This window comes from Macrobrachium rosenbergii, chromosome 58 (assembly GCF_040412425.1).
Source record: "Macrobrachium rosenbergii isolate ZJJX-2024 chromosome 58, ASM4041242v1, whole genome shotgun sequence".
Lineage (NCBI taxonomy): Eukaryota > Metazoa > Arthropoda > Malacostraca > Decapoda > Palaemonidae > Macrobrachium > Macrobrachium rosenbergii.
Window position 1 is genome coordinate 15,484,024 of NC_089798.1, and position 12,964 is coordinate 15,496,987.

Genomic DNA, 12,964 nt, shown 5'->3' on the forward strand with positions numbered 1-12,964 from the left:
CTCCAAGAGTTTCAGGATTAAGTGATGGGACACTCTGTGGTGTTGATGAGCAACATCACAGTAGTGGCATACATCAACAAGCATGGGGCCCTGGTAGAGCTGTCAGCCAGGTACATTCCATGCAAGAGAAATGTAGTGGCAGACAAGCTCAGCCACCAGAATCAGGTGATAGGGACAGAGTGGTCCATTCACCCAGACATTGTGGAGAGGTTGTTCGATCTGTGGGGCCGTCCAGTCATAGATTTGTTTGCCACCCAGCACAACAGGAAACTTCAGGTCTTCTGTTTGTCTATGCCAGACCCATGGGCCACTGCGGAGGGCTCGTTCCAACACCCATGGGACAACCTTGACGTCTATGCCTTTCCTCCGTTTTGTCTGATTCGCAGGGTGATCAGCCAAGTGATGATCACCCCAAATCTCAGGATGATTCTAGTGGCTCCCAAATGGCCCCAGGCTGTTTGGCATCTCAACCTGTTAGCTCTTCTTTCCGAGGCACCGAGAGAGATTCCTCCCTGGCCCAACCTGCTGTGTCAACCCCACGTAGAGTGGTACCGCCAGGCAGTGCAGTCCTTCTTTCTTCACGGCTGGCAGTTATCCTGCATCTCCTGTGAGCGAAAGGCTTTTCATGTCGCGCAGCAATGGAGATGGCTGAACACCTCAGGCAGTCCTCTGCAGTGGTGTTGTAGACAGGGTATCTCACTGGTCGGAGGTACTGTTCAGCAAGTCTCGGGCTTCCTCATCTTTCTTCACCGAGAGAAGCTTCTCTCCATTTCAGCCGTAAAAGGCTACAGAACCGCACTCAGCCTAGTCTTGCGGCTGAAGGGGGTAGATATCTCCTCTTCTTTCGAGATTTCTCTACTGATGAGAAGCTTCGAGAGGTGTTGCCCACCCAGGGACCTCAGGCCCCCTGCGTGGGACGTGACTCTCATTCCAAGGAGCCTGACTTGTTCACCGTACGAGCCTTTACAAGAGTTGTCAGACAGGGATCTGAACCTCAAGACTGTCTTCCTGCTTGCCCTGGCATCAGCAAAGAGAGTAGAACTTCCTGGACTTTCCTTCAATGTTAAACACTCAAGGAGCTGGGGATCAGTTACACTTGATTTCATCCCAAACTTCGTAGTGAAGACTCAGAACCCATCAGTCCCTGACGCTAGGTTTGAGTCCTTCACGATCCCCTCCCTAGAGGACTTCGTTGGTAATTACCCAGACGAGATGCAGCTGTGTCCTGTTAGAGTACTGCGGTGCTATCTGAAGAGAGCTTAGCCATCTCCGGCCTGAGTGTCAACGACTCTTTGTTACTGCTGGCTTGACCAAGAAAGAGGTGTCCAAGAACATGATTTCTTTCTGGCTTCATGAGACGATTAGGAGAGCTTACAGGTAGTCCCCGGTTATTGGCGATCCGGTTTTATGGTGCTTGTCTAGTGACGATGATAACCGGATTTTCAACACCAATCTCCAGTTATCAGCACCTATCCCCAGTTATTGGCGGCAATAACCAGGGAACAGCACTATTATTGCCAATTTTCAGTTATCGTCACACTGTCGGGAATGGAGCCCCCGCCAATAACCAGGACTGCCTGTACTCTACTGCTGGAGAAGACGACACCAGTACCTTCTGCCCGAGAGCTCACAAAGTCCTGAGCATTGGTCCGACCCTTGCGTTCCAGAAGATCCTGTTGGCTCCTCAGGTATTGAAAGTGGGGGTGTGATCTCAGCAGACCGCTTTCGCTTCTTACTGCCTTTGGGATATTGCCCACAAGTCCTTGGACATCTTTTCCTTGGGACCTGTGGTGGCTGCTCAACAATTTGTGTAGTTTACCCAGCTCCTCTGACAGGACAGGGTTGCGTCTCGCCTAAGATGTGTGGTTGTGGATGTGAGAATGAGTGTGGAAGTGACTGGCGTCTCCTTCTTCTCTTCCCCTAGCTCTCTTCCTGCGGGCAGAGAGCAGACCTGCCATTACATACTGGATCTGGCGGTCGATGCAGGTAAGCATACACTTCGAGCTTCCGTTTTATTTCCTTTCAGGATCATAGAAGCAAACCCACTCCTTCCTCGAGCAAGGGAGGAAGGAGACCATGACAATAAGACAAACCCAATTCTTGTATTTGCCTTATTATCACCGACTTTTTAAGGTTCATCCTAGTAGAAGTCTGACAGTTGATCTCGCGTTCCCTACAACCCGATCACTTTGTCAGAGGCAGGTTTTCCCTTCCTCGCTCTGTCAACCAGGAAGGGAACCCAAGGTGCAGCGAACTCCAGTCAGTTCATAGACTCACTCAGATTCCTCCCTCAAACTGGTGAGTCTTCCTAATATTAGTAAAGGACCGATAGTTTGTATATCGTGTCGGAACAAATCACAATTTTTTAAAGTAAATTGTATTTTTCCTAACTATACAAACCTGAGGTCCTATAAATTACATTTTCATGTGCACCTCGTGCCACCCTTCAATCTGACACCTGGGTCAAAAGGCAAATAGGAATGTTTACATCTGGGCAGGTGGGACTCCCACCTACCAGTGGGTAGTTAACTGCCTAACCACTTTGTTCGAAAGTTCAACGGCCTTTTCCAGTTTTGCTGAAAGTAATTCCTAATAATATTGTAAAGGACATCAGGTTTGTATAGTTAGGATAGTTTTACTTTTAAAAATTGGAAAAATACAATTTACTTTCTAAGATTTCGGAAAAAAAGAATTGTGATTTTAAGCTGTACTATAGAGAATCTTCTGTCCAGAATCATAAGGGTCAACAGTGTTACAGATAACTGGTTTGCTAAGATTTGCCTTTTATATAGGAATGTCCTACATTGAGAGCTGGAATTGATCATTGAAAACTTGGTGACAAGGTAGGTAGTAGGTGGAAAAGGGGAGTAAGTGGGGGAGTATCTTTCACTCACCAACCATCACATTCACTCTTCTTTTGGTTACCATAGAGAACAGACATACTGCACTTTTCTGTACCTACTTGGTTGTTGAGAAGTTTTAGTGAATAGTTACTCATTGCAGTTTGTGTGTGCTTGTTCTTGTTTTCTATTGCCTTGCTTCTGTTTTTTATCCTTAAGGAGAGAAAACATGAGTAACATAATTGCTAAGGATGTGGCTGCCCTTGTGGGTGGCTTATGTTACCAGGTGACCCAGAATCAGGGTGAAAGTTGTTAATTTAATTAGTTATTAGTGTTGAACATCAAGACCTTTCCAAATACAGTTTACTTGAAAGTCCTCCTGCTTGATTTTGATTTATCATTGATTCATAAGGTTAACTTGAAGTGCAGGGGATGTGTGGCAAACTTCATGTGTTTTCCTGCCATAAATTGTTAGTAAAGAAATGTGAATGTTAAGTGTAATGTAATTTTAGCGAGCAAAGAAGATTAACACGCCTATCCCTAGGAACAAAATTTTGGTTGTGTCACACACACAGGCCACGGCCACCCATTACTGTACAGGCAGTCCCCGGTTATCGGCAGCCTCGGTTACTGGCGATCCGGTTTTACGGCGCTTGTCTAGCGACGACAATAACCAGATTTTCGTCGCTGATAACCGGTTATTGGCGCTGATCGCCTCTTATTGGCGGCGCCACTAACCGGTTATCGGCACCGCTAACCGGGGATTAGTGCTATTATCGCCGATTTTCGGTTGTCGTCACGCTGTTGGGAACGGAACCCCGCCAATAACAGGGGACTGCCTGTACTGTAATGTCAATGTATGTGTTTTTGTTTCAGGAAAACTTTCCTATGTAATATTTTTTTTAGTATGGAGATGTAAAAATAATAAGATAATACTGTTTGAAATTTCATGGTTGCAATTCAAGCAATATCTCAATGTTATGAAAACTTTCTGATCTTTTCTATTTTAAAATTTGAACCTGGTTTTGATAAAGGCATTTTGACTGTCAAATGCATCAGCGCTGGATGAATGAAAGTTTTGGAAATGTTTGTCACTGTTTTTTCTGAAATTTGGCCATACACTATGTCATATTTTATTACAATTATGATACTGTATACAGTAAACTCCCTGGATTCACGGTCTCACGATTCGCCGGCTAACTATTCGCAGATTTCTCAACGGAACACATATAAGCATTATTCGCTGAAAATCCTCCCATTCATGGTATTTTTCACTGAGAAATATTCACTAATTACTGTATTTTCATCTCATTTTCATGACTAAATGCACTTTTTGTGATAAAACTATTAAAATACCCAGCTAGTGCTCGAGTTACGATAGTTCACCTTACGATAATTCGATTTTGCAATGGAGTAAGCAATTAATACCGATACGGCAATATTTTGAAAATATTTTTAAATTTCGCGCAGCCGCAGGCAGCAGCGTACAATCAGGCAGCGAGAGAGACCAAATTACAATAGACCAACTTCTTTTCCTCCAACTCTTTATCTCATCTTCTAGTTAAAAAAGTAACAGAGAATGATAAAAGTATTGTTAGCAACATTATACTCTTGCGTAAATGCTTACAGCCATAAACAACTGACCGAGAAACTGTTGTTTTGTTTATCACTGAATCTGATAACAGCAGCCCTTTTGCTTGTATTTCAACCATTGTACGGTAATACACAGTTACCGTAGGTTATGGCACAAATGATGTTAAGTAGAATAGGACTGATATATTTTTACATTATACCCTTATTCGGTATGAATAAATGATCGGCAAGGAAATATACTGCTAAATTTATGCTGCAAGTTGTAGCTGAAGCTGAGAAAACAATGTTCAAGCTGCTAATGACTATAAATTATCATGCATCGGCAACATGGATGAAACTCGACTGTAATTAAGATTGGAGAGAAAGTATTTTAATCAAAACTACTGGGTATGAAAGAACACATTACTGCTATTTTTACGCCGATAAACGATAAATATGTAAAGCTCGTATTATGATGAAATCAAGTGAAAAAAGCGAACGGAATCTTGATTTTTTTAACACAAAACAAACACCCCCAAACGGCCAACATAATCTATTAACAAAAACAGCTAAATTAATTTCACAGCGAGACATATTTAAGTTATATTTCGACTTGAAAACACTTTGTATAGTATAACAAAAAATAACCTTGTCCTATATAAATAAAGTATCTAGAGATTCATTTACACTAACTAGAAGCAAGAAAGCGCTCTGAATTGAGTTAAATGCGGCGAAACAAACACCGCATAAACAATTTTCAAACCAAACATTGATTGCTATGATTGCAATTTATAATACAAAAGCAATATAAGAATATATATACAATATTATGGGACACAGTGAATTAAGGCATAACATTTTAAAGGATTGATGGAAAAGATGCATATTCGTTATGTTGATGTTTGTATAATATGATATATGAATATAGAGTACAGTATAATGTAGGCTATGCTACTGTATACATGCAGTCCCCAGTTATCGGCAGGGGTTTCGTTCTGAGGGTGTGATGATAACCGAAAATTGGCAATTTTCAGCACGTTTTCGGCGATTTTCGTGGCTTATCTGCGCTGATTCAGCACCGATTTTTGGTTATCGTTGCCTCTGTTAGGTATGTATCGGCGCCAGTACCCAATTACAGGCACCAATAAGCAGAAACCGGCGATTTTCGGCACTGAAAATTGCAGATTTTTGGCACTGAAAATTGCAGATTTTCGTCACTAGACAAGCCCTGTAAACCGGATCGCTGTTAACCGAGCCCGCCATTAACTGCGGATGCCTGTATGTATACGATATAACATAGTGTAGGCTAAGCTAATTCTTGTTTGTTATTCAATTTCTCTTTGTATGGAAATATCATAAGTCACTCTGCATGAACCTCCAGAATTAGCTGATATTAATAATTACTATACTGTGTATGTAGAGAGTATATTTTATAGTGTAGGCTAGACTACCATATAGCCTATGTGTACGTAGTATCAAATACACTAGTGCAGTCTAGGCTATATTCAAGATACGTTTTTTCCAACAAACGATGTTTTTTTTGGAATCCGACCCCATCAAATGATAACACCTGTATAAGCATTTTTAGTTTTTTTGTGTGTCTGAACTCTCAAAATAGTTCTAAGTGTTTTTAGAAGGGTTCTTTTTTCCTAACAAGGGGGAGGGGTGTTTTTTGGATAGATCACACTATAATGAAGCATGTATAACATTTTCTAAAATGAATGTGTTTTTGCATTCAAAGAAGAGATAAATATGTTGTATGTTTGGTTGCCAGTCAGTGACTTTTGAACAAAATCTTGGAGTGTCACTTTTGATCACAGGTGCACAAACCCATTACTGTACTGTACATGTGTAATCAGAATGCCCACCTTCTGACCCAGCTGACTTCTTAAACTAAATTGCCAGACTACAAAAAACTAGGATATTGGCTGCTGAGGATGTAAGGATCCAAAATCACATGCACAGGGCTGTTGTCCAATCCTGCTTTATTTATTTTACTATGGAGGACCGGTATATCTTGAATATCATTAATAGATGAAATGCCTATGTTATTTATAAGGGGTTTGTATGATAAAATAATTTGTTTCAAATTTCACCAGTATTTTTGTATGTGGACAAAAGCTTGCCAGTGTGTGTTACTGGATTATATATGATTGTGTAAAAACAAGATACTGACTCTGATTTGCCTGAGATCTAGTAGCAGTACTGTAGCAGAAGTCAATTATTTTTGTGCTCGTGATTATAAATTGTCTAAGTACACCAATCCAGTTAAAGAAGTGTGTCAACCCTATCTTTTCTATTATTATTATTATTATTATTATTATTATTATTATTATTATTATTATTATAAGTATTATTATTATTATTATTTATTATTATTATTATTATTTAGTAGATGAAACCTATTCATATGGAACAAGCCCACAGGAGCTATTGACTTGAAATTCAAGCTTCCAAAGGATGTGGTGATCATTGGGAAGAAGTAAGAGGAAGTAAAGGGAAATACAGAAAGAAAAATGAAGCAACAATGTTATTTTCAAATCAGTAGAACTTTTTTCCTTGTATTGTTTAGCCTTTTTAATAAAAGTGCATCAGTGACCATTTCTTCAAAATCACAAATGCATTTATTCACCACGAGTGTAATTTGTGTTGTCTGGTTTTTGATGCCACAACAATAGCAGGATGTTATCCCTTCAGATGCCAAAGCATTAGTTGTGACATTTTGTTTAAAATCCATAGAGTATGGATCCAGGCATTCATTAAACATCTGTACAGAATGTGAAGATCCTGAGACTGCTATGTCTCAGTGTGAAAATTTGGTTAGCGTTGCTGCAATGGACCAAATATAGAATATTATCATAAATGGTTTGATAACTTAAAGGTACTGTTATTACAGCAATATTATATTTCCAGGGAAACCATTTTGGAAGCCTTGCACCAGTTTGTTAGGCAGAAGTATCCAGATTATATTGGAAAAGAAAAGTTAGGGGCAGTTCACCCTTCTCACATAGAAGACGATATTGGTAAGCAAAGTATAGTATTAAAATTTCATCAAAACTTGCATTCATTCATAGATTTTAGTAGCATATGTAAAATTTTCTGTTTTTCTAGTGATTATGAATTTACTGAGCAAGGTACCTTATCATTTTGAAAAATTTATTTACAAAGTCTTTGTATCCCCATTCTAACTTGTAAGTGATGACATATTAAGGTTGTGTTTTATAATATTATGTTTTATTTGGTAATGATTTTGTAAACATGCACTGAAAATAATGCAATGGCAAAAGATGAGACAGATGATAGAAGTAAAATTGAATTGAAATTAACAACTGCCAGTAAGTAATTCCACCTCTGCCATGTTGACCGTGTAGTGCATTTATCGCACGCAGCCATATTATGACTTTTTATCACATCACCGTGATTCATATACAGTCAGTAAGCTACAAACGTCCTTTAATATCCAATTCGCTCTACCTCGGAAATAATATATTTTCATATATGTTACCGAAGGGGAATTTTTTAGTTGATAATAAGTTCGTCGTCCCGTGGGCTGGAACCAGCGAAGACAAGAACTCAGGACTACAGTGGACGCATTAACCCACACAGCCAGCAAGTGAGGTATAAGTGGATATCGACTCGCATCTACAAATCCCCGTCGAACTCAGGTGTTTGTATTTAGAGATGATATCCACCCACCTCTGCCATGTTGACCGTGTATATGAATCACTGTGATGTGATAAAAAGTCATAATATGGCTGCGTGCGACAACGCACTACACGGTCAACATGGCAGAGGTGGGTGGATATCGTCTCTAAATACAAACACCTGAGTTCGACGGGGATTTGTAGATGCGAGCCGATATCCACTTATACCTCACTTGCTGGCCGTGTGGGTTAATGCGCCCACTGTAGTCCTGAGTTCTTGTCCTTCGCTGGTTCGAGCCCACAGGATGACGAACTTATTATCAACTAAAAAATTCCCCTTCGGTAACATATATGAAAATATATTATTTCCGAGGTAGAGCGAGTGGATATTAAAGGACGTTTGTAGCTTACTGATTGTATATGAATCATGGTGATGTGATAAAAGTCATAATATGGCTGCGTCGACAAACGCACTACACGGTCAACATGGCAGAGGTGGTGGATATCGTCTCTAAATACAAACACCTGAGTTCGATGGGGATTTGTAGATGTGAGCCGATATCCACTTATACCTCACTTGCTGGCAGTGTGGGTTAATGCGTCCACTGTAGTCCTGAGTTCTTTTCCTTCGCTGGTTCGAGCCCACAGGATGACGAACTTATTATCAACTGAAAAATTCCCCTTCGGTAACATATATTCCGAGGTAGAGCGAATTGGATATTAAAGGACGTTTGTAGCTTACTGATTGTATATGAATCATGGTGATGTGATAAAAAGTCATATATATATATATATATATATATATATATATATATATATATATATATATATATACACACACATATATATATATATATATATATATATACACACACACACACACACAATTTAAATGTGGTGTGATTATGAGAATAGTACATCGAAACTGTCATATATTAAATTTCCAAAGCACAAGGGTAAGGAAAAATGCTTAAGCTTATCATGCATGGGTAGCCTGGACTGCCGAGGGCCATGCATGGAGAAGAAAAGAAGTTGTTACTCTATTGGACCTGTAGTTGGCACGTGACCGGAAGTACTGTAATGTTTACGTGTGCCAATAGTCTTGTGACCGTTTATTTATTTTTAGGCTGCGCAAGTCAATGAATGATGCAGGCAGGTGGGGGAACCCTTGACCTCTTGTCTGTCATATGTCTGGGCAAATTTTCCCACACTTGGGGGATTCCTCGCAGTAATGAAAGGAAGGGAGGGACATACTGATATATTCTTCAATTAATAAATTTACTGGAATACTGCAGGCTCACTGAGGAATATCCGACTCAGTTAAAGGATTTAAAATTTTATTCTCAAAAGTCAGTTAGCTGCATGGACGTATGGATAAAATTAGCTAGTGAAAGAAAGGAATTTATACATGAGCACTGTGCGTAAAAGTGGAATTTTTAATGGAACTCAGAATTAAATATGGTGGACGGTTAGGGGTGGGGGCCATGTGGCTTGGAATTGAAGATTCCAGGTTGGAATTTACTATTTTCTTGACTTGTTCCTATATACTTCCCAACTTTATCTATCCATCAAGTGAGAGAGGGAGAATAAATCCAGTGAGACGAAAATGGCTGGCGTCAGGCCTTTGTTGGCCACCTGCACAATGTGCCTATCTAGGAATTCAGGACTTTCAAATTGTCCTTATCACATGGACAAAGGAATAAGGGCACTATTCCTTTTATTAACTCTTCGACTGAATTCACTTCGTAGCTTTTCTATTCTTGAAACATGCAGGCTAACATGCATTAGCACCAAAATCTCATGGAATGGTTTGTACTCTCTCTCTCTTCTCATGAACTAAATTGGCCATGCATGTGGTCTATCAGTTACCTAACACTGATTTCAGTCACTTTTCACACCTAGCATAAACCTAAACAAAATATATCAATACTTGTACAGTTACCTAACACTGATTTCAGTCACTTTTCACACCTAGCATAAACCTAAACAAAATATATCAACACTTATACTTACACTGTGGAACTGGCTCTTCTCGTGTGCTTAAAAGAGAGGGGTATGCTTCCAGGGTCGTCTCTAATCATGCCATCAGCCTAGCAATCGCTATTCTGCTGATAGTTGCGAATGCAGCATGCATACTCAGCAAGGGTCACCAATGCAACGGATGTGCCTTAGATAATTACTGGATTCTGGGCTACAATGGATGATCACAGGGAGTTCTTATACATTACCAAGAAACTACCATATTTTATAAAAAAATCTGACTTATAATACTGGTTAAGACAGATCTGTAGATGAATAAATCAAAAGGAAATGCTGGCTCAGGGCCTTCTTCATGTGAAGGAAGAAGAGGTAAACTCATGGGGTTCTCCTAATTAATTATATTTACATAACATACACAGATCAAAAGAATGAATGATGAATTATGGGGCAAGTAATAATAAGGTGCTGCTAAATGGATGAATGCTACACAGGAGAAATATTCTACGCCGATGATGTCTTCATACAGGAACATCGCAGAGGGGTAGAATAAGGGATGGCATAAGGCTACTGCACATGGGATACAGCTGAGATTTGGGTTCCACAGCCAAGGCTGATCTGCAATGAGGTGCGAGATGGTTACTTGCAAAAAATTATAACACACTCAAAGGGAACTGAGGGCAGCAAAGATGGTGCAAAACAACTCCGTTCAAAACACCAAGTACACAATTACCTAACACTTAACACTTCAACACAAATTTACTGAAGGTGACCGCACAATGAAATAGAAAATAAATCAGACAGAGAAACAACAGAAGTGTGACTGACCAAAGAAACCTTATTCTGGTACATTACCTTTGTCAGGATGACGGTGTCCTTCTTCAAGGGCGCCGGTGGTGGAGGGAGGAAAATGAAGTGATGCCACTTACGAAAGTGTACTGGTCCAAGCCTCAAGGTTAGACACATGGAGGGAGTGCAAGGGACAGGCAGCGAGGACTACTCTCCTATGTGAAGATCTGATTACTTCTCTGTTGAACTGCTGTGTCATGGCCCATATATATCTTCGGGGTGTTACGCCTAGGCATCGTTGTAGATAGCGTTGAAGTCAATGTCTGCCATGTTCCTTACAGGATCATGCACATGGGGTCCGTACCGGCTATCATGGCGGCTGGCACGTGTTCTGGAACTAGTGGCCGGGCACTTTCTCTTTTGTCTCCTCCTTTGCCAGTTGTGTGCCGCCAGCGAGGATTTGCATCTTCGATGGCTGCACCTAGAAATAAGGAGCTTAGGCAGTCACTTTGAATAGGAAGGTATTAAGGGCTTAACCAAATAGGGAAAGAGGGAGAGAATTGGTGAAGGGGCAAATGAAACCCACAGTTCTTTTATTTAAAATTAGTAAAATGAGTTTTATTCTTTTATCTTACATTGTTATTATAAAAAGCTGGTGAGGGTGCTTGGAAAGAAGGTTCCTTCGTTGCACTTCCCCAACCAAGTTGCATTCACGCCCTAGATTGGGTGAGAATGGTTACCAGCAACCAAACTCACTTCAAGACTTTATTTCTCTCTCATTTCCCATTGGTGCCCTATGTTCTAACTTAAATATCTGCATCCCCCTCGATGTGGGACCACCTTGACGTGGTGAGGGGTCTCTTGAATCCCAGGAATTTGTTTCCCGGGTTTGAGTCCAAGAGTCTCATATATGATGATATATTTGTTTGGATTAACTTATGTGGAATTTTCCACTTTTGCTCAAATTTATTGGACCTGCTAAATAGGAAAAGATATCATAGAAGCCACAACAAAAAACCAGTCTGAAGACTATTTGTCCATAAAAAGTATCGACAGTATGAATGTAAAAGTAAAGAAGCATGACACTATGAACAGCATTCAGTGTACTGTTGTACTTCCTAAAATTAATGATGAACCGGTTGATAAGAATATGCTGTTGGACACTCTTAAAATGAGATATACCAAAGTCAAAGATTGTCAGGTATATATAATACCAAGTAAACAGAATAGTGAAGTATTAAGGAGTGCAAAAATAGAATTTGAGGGTCAAGATCTACCTCAAAAAATAAAAATTTTGGGCCTAAATAGAGAACTGAGACCTTATGTTCCAAAGCCACTACAATGTCAAAATTGTAGTAAATATGGACACATGAAGAAAAAACTGTCGAAATGAACCTATATGTGCTTATGAAGAAAAAACTGTCGAAATGAACCTTTATGTGCTTATTGTGGTTCTGATGAACATGCCACTCAATTGAAATGTAGTGAGCCGAAACGTGTTAACTGTGGATAAGATCATCATGCAAGGTCCAAAGAATGCATGTACTATATATTCAATACAGAATTGAAAATGTTACAAGAAAGAACAGGGATGTCTATAAAAGAGGCTAAGTTGGAATTAAAAGTCAGATGAATTCAAGATCCATCTAAGAAACGTACATATTCTTCAGTAACAGGAACCAATAATGAAACAAAAGTGCATGGGAATACTGTAGAAGTAACGGAGCACAGAAACCAGCAATTATTAGAGAAACATCGGTGAAACCAAAGACAAAATATATGAAAAAAGAACAAAAACAAAAACAAGTTAAGAATATACCATTATCTCCTAAAATAATAGTTAAACCTATGGACCGTGATATCCAAAGCACTGAAATGGGAGAGAACTGTACCATAGATAACAATGACTGTGTCAAGGGAGAAGAGATTACTCCATCACCAATAACTAGTACAACAAGAACAAATAAAGAAAGAAATATACATGATAGCATATGTGGATGTAATAATTGTTTCATTGCATTGTGCAATAATAACAAAAACATACAAAAGATAGTTTAACAAACATTATAAGAAATTTTATGAAATAGAGAAAAAAAAGAAACCATTGATTTAAACACCCATGAAAAAGGTCGCATGTTCATT

The 12,964-nt window shown here is 39.5% G+C and overlaps 1 protein-coding gene across 2 annotated transcripts in view; it reads left to right on the top strand.

The window, feature by feature from the left end:
* Positions 1-12,964, top strand: part of calypso (ubiquitin carboxyl-terminal hydrolase calypso) — a 523,758-nt gene that overhangs the window by 180,751 nt on the left and 330,043 nt on the right. For both annotated transcript variants that reach the window (XM_067101808.1, XM_067101809.1), the window contains exon 7: positions 7,326-7,435. In XM_067101808.1, the coding sequence (XP_066957909.1) occupies positions 7,326-7,435 (110 nt within the window). The remainder of the gene's footprint in view (positions 1-7,325; positions 7,436-12,964) is intronic.